The sequence below is a fragment of the Gavialis gangeticus genome, unplaced genomic scaffold (genome assembly GCF_001723915.1).
Source record: "Gavialis gangeticus isolate Ggan-Ray unplaced genomic scaffold, GavGan_comp1, whole genome shotgun sequence".
Taxonomy (NCBI): domain Eukaryota; kingdom Metazoa; phylum Chordata; order Crocodylia; family Gavialidae; genus Gavialis; species Gavialis gangeticus.
Genome location: NW_017728992.1, coordinates 147,640,504 through 147,653,381, shown reverse-complemented (window position 1 = coordinate 147,653,381; position 12,878 = coordinate 147,640,504). Strand labels below are relative to the sequence as shown.

Here is a 12,878-nt window from a genome sequence, read left to right as displayed (position 1 = left end):
AGGACTGGGTGGGGCAGCCATGGGGGAGGGTGGGAGAGTGAGCAGGGGGTGGAGCCAGGTGGGGCAGCAATCCCGGGGGCTGGGAGAGCAAGCAGGGACGGGGCATGTGGGCCCTGCAGGGTGGGGGTGGTAGACCCTGCAGGGACCATTTAGCCCCTGTTGGCAGGGGGGCTGTGGCCCCTGTGGGGGGGCAGCAAAACATATAGATATTTAGAATTCATTTTATTATTATGATAGAGACACTGGTAGGTTTCCAAATTGCTTTCACACTGTAGATATATCAACAGAACATTGCCCTACTGATTGCAGTCTCTCACTCTCTTTCTCTACATATATAGTGGTCTTTTGTTTTAATTGTGGAGGAACATGGATTTCGGGGTATTTTACAGAGTGACTTTGGGATTTTTTTGTCAGGGATTTTTCAGTTTTCAAATAGGGAGCACCAGAATTCCTTCTAGGGAGGCCATGGATCCTGCCTGCTCAGAGCTGGCATCTTGGACCCAGCTGGCTGTGGCTGACTTTCTGGCCAACTGGGGCCAGGAGGACATGATATGGCAGTTCAAAGCAGGCCACCACACCCAGAACATTTTCTGGGCAATAGCTGCCCAGATGGCCAGGCAGGGGGCACACATGGCAGTAGTGCCACACAAAGGCCAACTTTGCAGCCACAATCCACTGGCAGCTGGCCCAGAGGGGCAGATGCATCTACTGGCTCTGCAGTACCCATCCCAGTCTAGCAGGTGCACAGCAGGTCGCAGCCAGGCAACAGCCCCCACTCCCAGACTGCTGCAGTGGGTAGAGGGTGCAGGGAACTCTCAGGGCTGCTTCAGCAGTCCAGCTGGCACAAGGGGTAGTGTCCCTAGGTACCAATTGGCTGGGCCCCAGAAGCTCCTGAGATTGGGCAGCCCAGAGCTACTTGACAAGGCAGCTTTTTGTACTGCTGGGGCCAGGACAGGGCTTTTTGTACTGCTGGGGACAGCAAAAGTGCTGGCTCTGGGCTCTAGCTCCCCCTGGCTGCTGATCCTAGAAGAGCCAGGCAGGGTTATTTTGCCCCAAGCGACACAATTTCCCCAACACCAAAGTGCATGTGCGCTGAGGCAAAAGCCCCAGCTCAAATTTGCACTGCTTCTATTTGAGCTGCTGCAAGTGTATGTATGTGCATGTGTGGCTGCACCCACTGAGATTAAGCCTCTAAACTTTGCAATGAAAATCATGCCTCCTTAACAAAAATGTGTACTTCTAGGAGTAGTGAGAGAATTAAACTATCAATGGCCAAAGTATTTAGGAAGAAAATGTGTTATAGACAGAAATGAAGAAACTCACTATTTGCAATTGTACATGTTTGCTTTGCATAATTTCTTCAGGGAAAAGGTACCATAGGACATTTGTAAATTTATCTCAAGGTGATACTTCATTTGATGGCAAAGATGATGAAGCCCTGAAATTTCAGCTGAAAGAATTGCATCTTCCAATAGTCTCAATTTTTTTTTTAATTTGCCAAGGGACAAATATGTGACACCAAAAGAACCCCATTATCTCTTCTCAGTCAATAAGTTAATGCCCTATAAATGTTGCAGTTGTTTACTTCAATGCCACTTAACTTTCCTTCTTTAAATTCCTGTTAGCACTGTAGTGTTCTCACAGCTATGGGAAAGTTAATTGAATTCTCAGCTGGCTTACATGCTAACCAGAGAATTATCAGTTAACTTCCAAATGAAAAATCTCTAAGTGGTGTTTGCCAAACCTGAAAGCATATGGTTTGACTTACTGTTGCCACCTGAGTTCACTGAGATGGAGGATATTTCATCTAAAAGGCTTAGTAACTATGGAACCCCCAAACACCTAATCATGAATATTTCTCAGCATGTAGGTTCAATTTAAAAACTTCAGCTGGATTCTATGATGTCTGTCTTCATTTCTTCGGTTCAGTGGTTAGGATTTTCTTTGAATTATTTTACAGGATGACTATTTGTGTGTTTGAATTCTCTTTAAGTGTCAGTGTTGCATAACCTGCTATGAGCTGCGTGTAAGTATTATTGCCACCTATCAGTTTTCTTCTCTGATTTATATTCATTCATTTTCTTAACACCCTGTGCTGAAGCACAAGTTGTACAGCATGTTACTGGCTTCTGCCTGATCCCAGCTGCTCCTACTTAAATCATTACAGTAATCTAACTCTTGGTGTTAAAGACCTTTATAATGCTGTTGAGGCCAACTAAATTGCCAGTTATCACCTTCATTAAAACACCATGAATTTGATATTTCAGCAAACTCTTTATCTAGCATTTAGGTCCTGAAGGTAGATGGTCTGGTAATCTGTATCTTTTTAATGTGTACTATAGACAGTTCATTTTATTTATATAGAAATGTGTGTGTATTGTTGCTATTTTAAATGTTTATGTAATATCAACTTATCACTGATAAAACAAAGACTGACAAGATGCTGTGCAAAGTGGACTGGACAAAGATTTAAGAGTATGCTGTAATTAAAGCTACTTCAGTTAAAAAAAAAAAAAAAAAAAAAGCAAAATAGCATTTTTTTAAATGGCACCCAATATTACATTTATTTTCCATTAGAAAAGTATTCAAAACTGTCATTAACAGTTTAAATAAATCTAAAGCCCTCAAAGGACAAGATTATTTAAGTCTGAGCAGAATTGTTCAGTAGTTAGCAAACTCTTGTGACAGTGATCCCAAGAGTCAAGTTTTTATAAGAAAGCATGGTTGTAACAATGGTGCAGAAGAAACTGTAAGGATCAGTTTTGTTCTGTATTGCTCTATATACTGGGTTCTGTGAATTGATGGATGCAAGAAACAGCTAAAGAACTACAGCTGAATGCTGCATGTTCCAGTTTTCTGAAAATGGAAGAAATGTTCCCATGTAAGTTAATAGTGCTCACAGTTTCATGCTCTCCAGTAGTGGGGTGACTGGAGGGGGTCACATGAGAATGTGTACTGGCATGGATGGGAATATAATGGGAGAAGACTAAATGTTAGGGACTTGATTTGGAAAAAAATTATGACTATGAGAGACAGTGTAATTTTAAGACTTTCTTCACTCCCATCCTTCTGTATTCAGTAACAGAATACGGCTGCCTGTTTCTTTAATCAGGGATCTAATCTAACCAATGTCAGCAACATGCGGTTTAGTTTAGAAATTATCTGGTAACTTTCTTTAAAAAAATGCTGAGATTGTTCTTTTCAGAGTCCAAAGACCAACTCTGTTGACAAGCCCTCTTAAAAGCACCATCCCCCCTCAGTTTGTCAGTGAGCCGTTGCAGTCCGTAGACTGCTCTAGCAGTTTTTCAGCCAGGGTCATTTGGTCCCAGCATTCTTTCCTGGGATCGGAAAGGGATTGAACTTGATGATCTGCTCAGGTCCCTTCCAACCCTACCAACTATGAAACCTAAGTCTCTTGGCTACTGGTACTCAGTGGCCCGGGGCAAAGACAGGGTTTTTTTCCCTTCCAAACTACTGCAACAAATTCTTGGCATAATGCCTATTCACGAGTTTTATGCAGCTAGGGAGGATTTAAGTATTAGTGCAGACAAAATATTTTTGATGATGTGCTGAGTCACCTGTTTTAGTTCCTGTGTGCTGAACTTGTTTATCTTCATTCTTATTATATTTCTTGTATGGTAGAAAGCCCATGGTGTCCAAGGGCTTCCCAAAATTAAAAGTATATGTTTATTTATCTCTGCACTCAACATAAAATGTATTTTATTTCATTGGGTGTAGGTTGTAGCCATGTTAGTCTAAGGATATAGGCAGACAAGGTTCTTTGGGTGAATCTGATATCTTTTATTAGACCAACTGAAATAGTTGGAAAAATTTTTTTAGCAAGCTTTCAGATTTAAAAACCCTTTGTCAGGCTGAGGACGTCTCTGCAGTTGGTGTGTACTTTTCCTGGATGGAATGAATAGTAAAGAAGCCAGAGGCTGGGCTGGTATGCTTTTATTTCATTGTGAACTTATAGGCTAAGTACAGGCATTCAAAAAGCCCAAGCCTGAATCATTTCAATCTTTTTGCAGTTTAGTCTAACTTGTGTAGATTGAACTGGGAAGCAAGGGAATAGACATTCACTTTTGATTCTGGAAATGCAGCCACATGCCTTCAGTGGCTCAGGCTACAACTTGGGGGGGAGGGGCACTACAGCAAGCCCTCTCTTCCCTTCCACAGTGGCCTGAAGGCTGGAAAGGAGCTGAGCTGACAGTCGGGGGGCGGTGTTGCCAGGCCCTGGCAGGCCTCAGTATGATTGGGGAGGGACTTAAATCCCTACCCTAGCCTGCAGGAACCCTAGCAGAGTGTGCCTGGGAGGGGTGGGGGGAAGCAGCCCTTGCCAGGCTTTCAGTGGCAGCGGGGAGGGAGCATGGCAAGAATCAGCCCCCAGCTAGCAACGAAGGGTCAAGCAACCAGAGAGGGGGGCATGGCCACACCCTAGCCCTGAGGCAAAGCGGGGGGAAGGAAGGGGAGAATTGCAGAGAAGCAGGGCTGCCAGAGACCTCCAGAGGTCCTCTAGTGTCTAGTCCAGTCCCTGCCTGAGTCCTGGCCAGACCTTCCCATAGAAGCACAATCTAAAGAGCCGAGGGTTTACTCACAGCTCCCACAACCAAGAATACCTGCCAGGGGGCTCTGTACTGCTGGAGGAAAAAGCCACCAAGCGCTTCCTGCAGCTGGTTCCCCACCTTCTTCCCCGCTGAGGGGCCCAGTGCTGTGCCCCTCCAGCCCTGAGGCAGCGCTGCACAGAGTGGGGGAGGAGGCAGAGAGGGAGAGCCCTGCCCACTACAGCAGCTGTCTGACAGCCTGGGCACAGGTAACGAGAAGCAATCCAGTCACGCAGCTCTATTGGCCCCAGCCTGAGTCACAGCCAGCTGGGAAGGGCCCTGCCCCTATGGCTCAACCTGGCCCCGCCATCAGCCTGTCTCACCCGGGGCTGAGGCTGGGGCTGCAGGCCAGGTCAGCTCAGGACAGTTTCCCAGGTCCTGGAGCCCCAGCCTGAGCTTCAGCTAGCTGGGAAGGGCTCTGCCACCACAGCCTGGCCTGATCTGGCCCTGCCATTTGCCCACCTTGCCCAGCACTGGGACTGGGGCAGGGTCTATGGGTCTGGGCCGGGCCAGGCCACGGGCACTGCTGAGGGAAGGCATGGAGGGGCTGGGCTGGACCGTGGATGCAAGACGCTTCCCAGCTGGCTGCGGCTGCAGGACCTGTGAAATTGTCCTGGGCCGGCCCAGGCCCAGGTGAGATGGGCAGATGGTGGGACCAGGCCATTCCCAGCCAGCTGCGGCTTGGGCTGGGGCTGCAGGAGCTGTGCTCCTGGATTGCTCCTGGCTCCCTGTGCCCAGGCAGGGCTGGCCTGGTACGAAGCTGCTGCAGTGAGCAGGGCTCTTCCCTTCCTCCTTATCTCCTGCCATGGGGCTGGGGGAGGAGGGTCTCTGTGCAGCATTACCCCAGGACTTAGGGCTGGAGGGGTGCAGCACTGGGCCCCACTGTAGGACGGGGGGAAAACTGGTTGCAGAAAGCCCTAGTTGGCTCATATCCCCAGCAGTACAGAGCCCCGCTAGTGGGTGTTTGCAGTTGTGGGCACTGTGAGCAAACCCTCTGCTCTTTAGATGGTGTTTCTACAGGAGGGTCTGGCCAGAGCTCAGGCAGGAGCTGGACTAGACACTAGAGGACCTCTGGAGGTCCCTGCGAGCCCCACTTCTGTGATTTCCCCTATCCCTCCCCCACTTTGCCATAGGCCCGGGGCCAGGCTCTGGCCATGCCCCCGCTCTCACGGTTTCAATGGCAAGTGGGGGGTAAAAGTCAGGCAGACCCTGGCTGGGGTCCCATGGTAGTGGGAGACAGAAAGAAGGAGGGATTAAACCCCGTGTTCCCCTCAGGCTGCTGGCATCTGTTCACACCCCCTGCTCCTGCCGCTGGAACAGGATTTCCCACCCCCACTCCCTTCTCAGCCAGCTGGAGCAGTGATAATGCTCTGGCAAGGGAGGAGAGGGGTGGGGCAAACCATGCTCTGCTGGAAAAGACAGCCCAGGGCTGCAAAGCATGCTGGGATGCTGGGGGACTGAGTTAATTTAAACCAGGAAGGGGTCTGGGACAGAAGTTCTGTAAACCAGTTTGACCTAAATCAGTTAAGTCTGATACTATAGTCAAACAGGTTTATTTTAAACCAGTTTTGGCCGTTTTCAAAGTGATTTATGAGCATTGAATTTCTGTTCTGCTACAGGTTTAAACCAGTTTCTGATCACTTAAGCTGGTTTATGTATAACTTCTGTCCCTAGCCATAGAGGGAAGACTAGGGGTATGGACAAACATGCACTTGGAGCAGCCTCAGAAGGGAAGGAGGAACTGCACTGCAACCGTTTCATGTGCGTTATCCTGCAGCAATACCAGTATGGTCAACTGCCCCAACTTTGACCCTGGATGCAGCAGGGTTAAAGTTGGAATATTTTTGCTACACTTGCATTGCTCATGCACAAGTAATACTTAGAGCATAACAGCTGTTGTACAGTCCTGAGCAATAGTTCCTTCCCCTTTTTGAAGCCATTCCAAGTGTATGTTTGTCCATACCCTAGGTTGAAAACTGGGGTGAACTATTCAGTGATCCAGAATCTTGAAGTAGTCCAGGCAGAACATCAAGCCTTCAACTTCTTTAAATGCTCAGAAGATAAGTGTCTTCAATGGAGGGTGATAGCACAGAAGTAAAAAGTGTTCAAAGTGCTCCCCTCTCCTCAGCTAAATCACCTTTTTCCTGCCATGATTTAACTTCAACTGTCTGCTATATTTTCAGTGGTTGATCTGAGCCAGGCCTGTAAATAGCTCAAAGCAGATGCTCTTTATGCCTAGCATAAAGGTGCTAGAGAGTTGGCTGATATGTTCGTTTATGTTCCATACCCTCCTTTGGTAACAATGTAGAGATCAGTAGTTCTCAACTTCTGTAGACTCCAGGAACCAGTTCATAACTTTTCCTGAATTTAGCAGTACCCCATTTAAAAAACAAAGTTATTTATTACAGTGTTTTCCCTTACCTGCCCAGGGGCAGGTGCAAATGGGGAGACAACAGGAACAAGCTAGTACTTACCTCCTCACACAGGGACCAGGATAGGAGGAGATGGGGAAGAGCAAGTACTTATCTCCTCAGACCCCATGGCACCATTACAAGTCTGTCCTTGTAAGGGTGCCATGAACCCCAGTTGAAAATCTCTAACGTTGATATTAAACAGTGTTGGAGAGTATAGATATTTGTAAGTCTGCACAGAGAAAAGTATGTAGAACACATCTACCGCACCACTCTGGATATGGCCTGAGAGGAATAAAGTAAAGCCATCTTGGTGGAATCTCACTAATATAATATGTCTCTAAAGCAAGGGAGAAGTATTTGAGGTTTGACAGTATCTGGAACCTCTGTGGTACTGGCCATGTGTTCCAGGGATTTCCTGAAGTTTAATGTAGGCAAAAAAAAAACTCAGGAGAGCTACAAAGTAACCTCAAACTTTGTCTCTCTGTTGGTCTTCCATATTCCATTGTAATACCCCTCAAGAAGAGACTGAAAACCATGATCTAAGATTCAAATGGTGGTTTCTGGCCCATAATGAACCCTGAGCTTAGAGAAAGTAGCTTGTTAGCTAATTCCAAATTAAACCATTTGGAGATATTTGTAAGTTTCATGCTTAGAAAATGTATTTCCAAGAATTTATAGGCATTTTATTTATTAAATTAAAACAGGATCACTGTTCTATTTTGTTTCTCAGTCAAAATAGTGTACACAAATCTATCAGATGTTTCTTAAGTGAAAAAATTTGCATCTATGATTTTGGTTCTGGTTTGTTCACATTGTGCTATGTGTAAAGATAACTATCACTTGATTCATTTGGCAAAATCTGATAATAATTACTTTTTTAAAATAAACAATTTCCCCTTAATATGCAGTAAGTGCACTCTGCAATTATAAATTCTCTGAATTAGAAAATAGGAATGTAGTTGTTGATTTTGGTTCTGTGTCTTTGAGAAATGCATTCAGCAATCCATACAACATTTCTGCTTTCTTGTTCCTTCAGCTTTATATAAGCGTAGAATACTCCAAAATGGAATTGGTTATTGAAGGCAAGCACATTCAGTTTTACCTAAAGAAAAATATGAAGTATTGAATATACTGTAGTGGAGTACTTTGACATTTAAATATCACCTTTCATTCCTAAAGTTTCTTAAGTATTTTACTAGCTTAACTGTCTGTAAGAAGCTATGTACAACCACCTCATCAACAGAATTGTGATTGAAATACTGTCCCTGAGTTAACTGTGGTAAGTATTTAAATAGATCACAGAAATTTTATACAGAAGGGTAGGATAGTTAATGAATACATTCTCCAGTGGGTAAGGCAAGGGGAAACTTAGGAAGAAGTATATAATTAGTTGGCATGAAATTTGACTAAGCTAGCAGAGCCTGTTCCTCTACACACATTCTTACAAAGGGTGCTATTGCTTTTATTTTATTTAAAAATATAAGCCTTATGTTTTTTCCAAAAATGGTGGCTGTAGCAGCATTATGCTTGAACATTATGATGGGCCATTGTATGAATACAGGTTCAGGAAGGAGCAGTGCCACTAGCTGAATGAGCACCAGCAATTCCTGTCACAGACGGGCAAAACCACTAACTTGTTAATACATTTAGAGGTGCAGTATCTTACCTCATGTTCAAAAAATGCATCTTCCAATGTCTTTTCTCCTGTGCCATTCCCTACCCCTTCAAACAAAGCCTTGTATTCCTAGAAGCACAAACAACCACAAATGGGAAATAATTTGCTTATTCATCCTATTTAGTAAAACTAACAAAAACAAAACCCTACGTTATGTAACCTTTCTGCACATAAAACCTTAAGCAAATTGTAGTCGCTTTTCATGATTTATACATTCAAAGCAATTAAGCACTGAAGTTAAAAGTACTGGTATTTCCTCATCTTCCCAATTTTCCCCTGTAGTTTAATATTCGTTTGAAATGAAAGAACTGGAAATGGGTTGTTAGAGAATGACATGATCTCTCACCCTCTAGGAATCAGTACTAAGTCTCTATCTTTAACAGTACCCGTCAGACCCAGAACTGTAAGCAGAGCTTGGATCATGAGCTCTGATCTTCATACAGCATTCATTTCACTTCCACCAGTCTGCTGGGCCTATTTCACCTATAACAATGACTAAATAAAGCATTTTAATACTTTAACCTGTGATGATACCCTAGTATGTAATTGTTGAAGATATGTTTGACGTTGCTTCCCAATCAGTATCCTCCTAGCAATTATTCCCAATTAAAATTTTTTGCAGCTGCAATTTGTATATAAAAAAGGAAGCAGGATCTTAACAGGTATCTGTTATAGGCAAAAATCTTAGAGTGTGTGTAAACAAAATGCAGGGCATGTGTGCACAACACTTTAAAGCGGGTTAAATGCTTTTGCACTGCTTTAATGGTGTTGACGTTTGCATGTGTCAGCAGCATATTGCTCATTAATTCTAGCATATTCGACAGTGTAATGCACCTTAATTCACAGGGACCTCTCATGCTGTCCAGCCAAGGGGTTGGACCAAGGTGGTCAAGGGCCCCAAGGCCTGCCACACCAAGGTCCCTGCCCCGCTGGAGCTTTGCAACAGGTATGAACCTCTTGCAGCCCCAGCAGAGCCTGTTAAGTTGCCAGCTCCCACAGGCAACACAGGCTCAACTGAAGCTACTGCCCCCACTCTCCCTAAGATAAAACGCAAAGTGTTTGTCATGGGAGACTCCATCCTGAGGGGGATGGAAGGGGCAATCTGCCGCCCTGACCCCTTAGTCCAGGAAGTCTGCTGCTTCCTGGGAGCCCACATCCAAGACATTGCAGAGAAGATCCCTAAACTCCTCCAGCCCTGACCACTACCCTATGCTTCTTATCCATGTGGGCACCAATGACATGGCTCAGAACCTGCCCAGCTGGGTCATGAAGCACTACAGGGATTTGGGAGTGGGGCTTATGGGGTTGGGGGCGCAAGTGGTGTTTTCCTCAATCCTTCCAGTTTTGGGCTATGGGGTGAGGAGGGGAGAGGAGGATCCAGGTAGTGAACCAAAGACTACTGTGCTGGTGTCATCGGGAAGGCTTCAGCTTCCATGACAACAGTCTGCTCTTTGGTGAGAGAGGCAGTGAGCTGCTGGGAAGGGACAGCCTCCACCTACCTCTGCTGGGGAGGAGGCTCTTCTCAGCCAGACTGGATGACCTGCTCCAGCAGGCTTTAAACTAAGCCCGTCAGGGGAGAGGGGGTCTACTGCCACTGCTGGCTCACTGAGCAACCCTTGCAAAGCCAGCAGGCCAAGGCACTTAAGGGAACCCACCCCTGCCCCAGACCTAAAGCAAGCTGTGGGCAAGGCAAGGGCCCCCAAGGGGACACTTGCATGTCTGTACACCAATGCCAGGAGCTTGGGGAATAAACACAAACAATTACAATGTCATAGGGATAATGGAGACCTGGTGGGACTCCACCCATGACTGGACTACAGGTATAGATGGCTATACCCTGTACAGGAGGGATCAAGTGGACAAAAGGGGGGGAGGTGTAGCTCTCTATGTCAAGGAGAGCTACATGTCCCTACAAGCTGACATCGGCACACAGGGTGAACGATTAGAGACCCTCTGAGTTAAAATCCGTGGGGAGCATGGCACAGGGTATACAATGGTGGGAGTCTACTACAGACCTCCCTCCCAGAATCAAGAGATTAACCAGGATTTCGCCAAGGAATTGACTAAGGCCGCACGCTTCCAGTCCATGGTTGTCATGGGGGATTTCAACTACCCAAACATCTCGTGGGAAGAGCGCTCAGCCAAATCTGAATGGTCGCATAGCTTCCTCACGTGCATGGATGAGCTCTATCTGACTTAAGAAGTCTACAGGCCAATGAAAGGCAAAGCACTGCTTGACTTGGTACTGGCAACTGGGGATGACCTAATCAGTGACCTAATAATCAAAGGGAAGCTGGGTGACAGCAACCATAAGCTGATTACCTTCACCATCCACCGAAAAGCTGCCAAGTCAGTCAGCAGTACACAGCTCAGGAGGGCTGACTTTGACAAGCTCAGGAGACTTGTCGGTGAAGCCCTAAGGGACCACGACCCCAAGAGGAGGGGAGTCCAGGAAGAGTGGTCACTCCTCAAGGGAACGATCCTAGATGCACAAGCTAAGGCTATTCTGTCTCGGAGGAAAGGCAGCAAGAGGGCACAGCAGCTCCCTTGGCTCAACAAGGAACTAGCGGTCCTCCTGCATCTAAAAAGACAGACCTACAAAGGATGGAGGAAGGATCCACCTCCAAGGAGGAATATACTGCACTGGTCCGGACCTGCAGGGAGTGAACCAGGAAAGTCAAGGCTGCAATGGAAACTCCAACTGGCTACAAGTACCAAGATCAATAAAAGGTCCTTTTTTAGATATGTGGGGAGCCAGAGGAAAAGCAAGGGCAACATTGGACCCCTGCTAAACCAGAAGGGAGAACTGACGACCAATGCCCGGGAAAAAGCCAACTTACTAAATGGGTACTTTGTGTCGGTCTTTCGCAAGTCCCATGGGACACCCCTGTCCATTACGGGACAGGAACACCTAAGTGAGGGTGCTTCCTTGCCCTCCATCAATGCTGACCTCGTGAAAGAACAGCTTGAGAGGCTGGACACCTTCAAGTCAGCTGGCCCTGACAGTTTACACCACAGAGTACTCAAGGAGCTGGCCTGCATCATAGCTTAGCCCCTGGCACGGATCTTCGAGAGCTTCTGGCGCTCTGGTGAAGTGCCTGAAGATTGGAAGAAGGCCAATGTGGTGCCCATCTTCAAGAAAGGGAGGAAAGTGCATCCAGAAAACTACAGGCTCATCAGCTTGACCTCTATCCCGGGGAACGTCTTAGAAAAAATCATCAAGGAGGCCATCCTCAATGGACTGGCTGATGGCAACACCCTGAGGGACAGCCAGCACGGGTTTGTTGCGGGTAAGTCATGCTTAACCAATCTCACTTCCTTTTATGACCGGGTGACCTATCACCTGGACAAGGGAGAAGAGATTGATGTCATATATCTTGATTTCAAAAAAGCCTTTGATCTGGTATCCCATAATTACCTTTTGGCAAAACTGGCCAACTGCGGCCTCGGGTCCACCATGATCCGCTGGCTGGGGAATTGGCTCCGTGGTCAGACCCAGAGGGTGGTGGTTGACAGAAGTCAATTGTCACGGTGCCCTGTGACCAGTGGGGTCCCTCAAGGCTCTGTCCTTGGACCTATTTTGTTCAACCTATTTTGTTCAACCTCTTCATTAATGATGTGGACATTGGAGTCAGAAGTGGACTGGCCAAGTTCGCCGATGATACCAAACTTTGGGGTAAAGCATCCACACCTGAGGACAGGAGGGTGATCCAGGCTGACCTGGACAGACTCATGAAACGAGTGGACGAAAACCTGATGGTGTTTAACACAGAAAAATGCAAGGTTCTCCACCTTGGGAGGAAAAACCTACAGCATTTCTATAGTGCTCGGCAGTGCTATGCTGACTAGCACTATGGACAAGAGGGGCTTGGGGGTCAGGATTGACCACAAGATGAACATGAGCCTTCAATGTGATGCTGCAGCTAGTAAAGTGAGCAAAACCCTGGCTTGTATCCATAGATGCTTCTCAAGCAAATCCCAGGATGTCATTCTCCTGTTGTACTTGGCCTTGGTGAGGCTGCAGCTGGAGTACTGCATCCAGTTTTGGGTTCCACAATTGAAAAAAGATGTGGAGAAGCTTGAGACAGTCCAGAGGAGAGCCACACGCATGATTAGAGGTCAGAAAAACAGACCTTATGACGAGAGGCTGAGAGCTATGAGACTCTTCAGCCTGGAAAAGCGCAG

The 12,878-nt window shown here is 46.5% G+C and overlaps 1 protein-coding gene across 2 annotated transcripts in view; it reads right to left on the bottom strand.

Annotated features, from left to right (window-relative positions):
• Positions 1-7,930: 7,930 nt before the first annotated feature.
• The window catches only part of ATP6V0D2 (ATPase H+ transporting V0 subunit d2), a 60,201-nt gene continuing 55,253 nt past the window's right edge, over positions 7,931-12,878 (bottom strand). For both annotated transcript variants that reach the window (XM_019527877.1, XM_019527876.1), the window contains 2 exons: positions 8,685-8,762; positions 7,931-8,120 (listed from right to left, as the gene is read on the bottom strand). In XM_019527877.1, the coding sequence (XP_019383422.1) occupies positions 7,959-8,120; positions 8,685-8,762 (240 nt within the window). In that variant the 3' untranslated portion in view covers positions 7,931-7,958. The remainder of the gene's footprint in view (positions 8,121-8,684; positions 8,763-12,878) is intronic.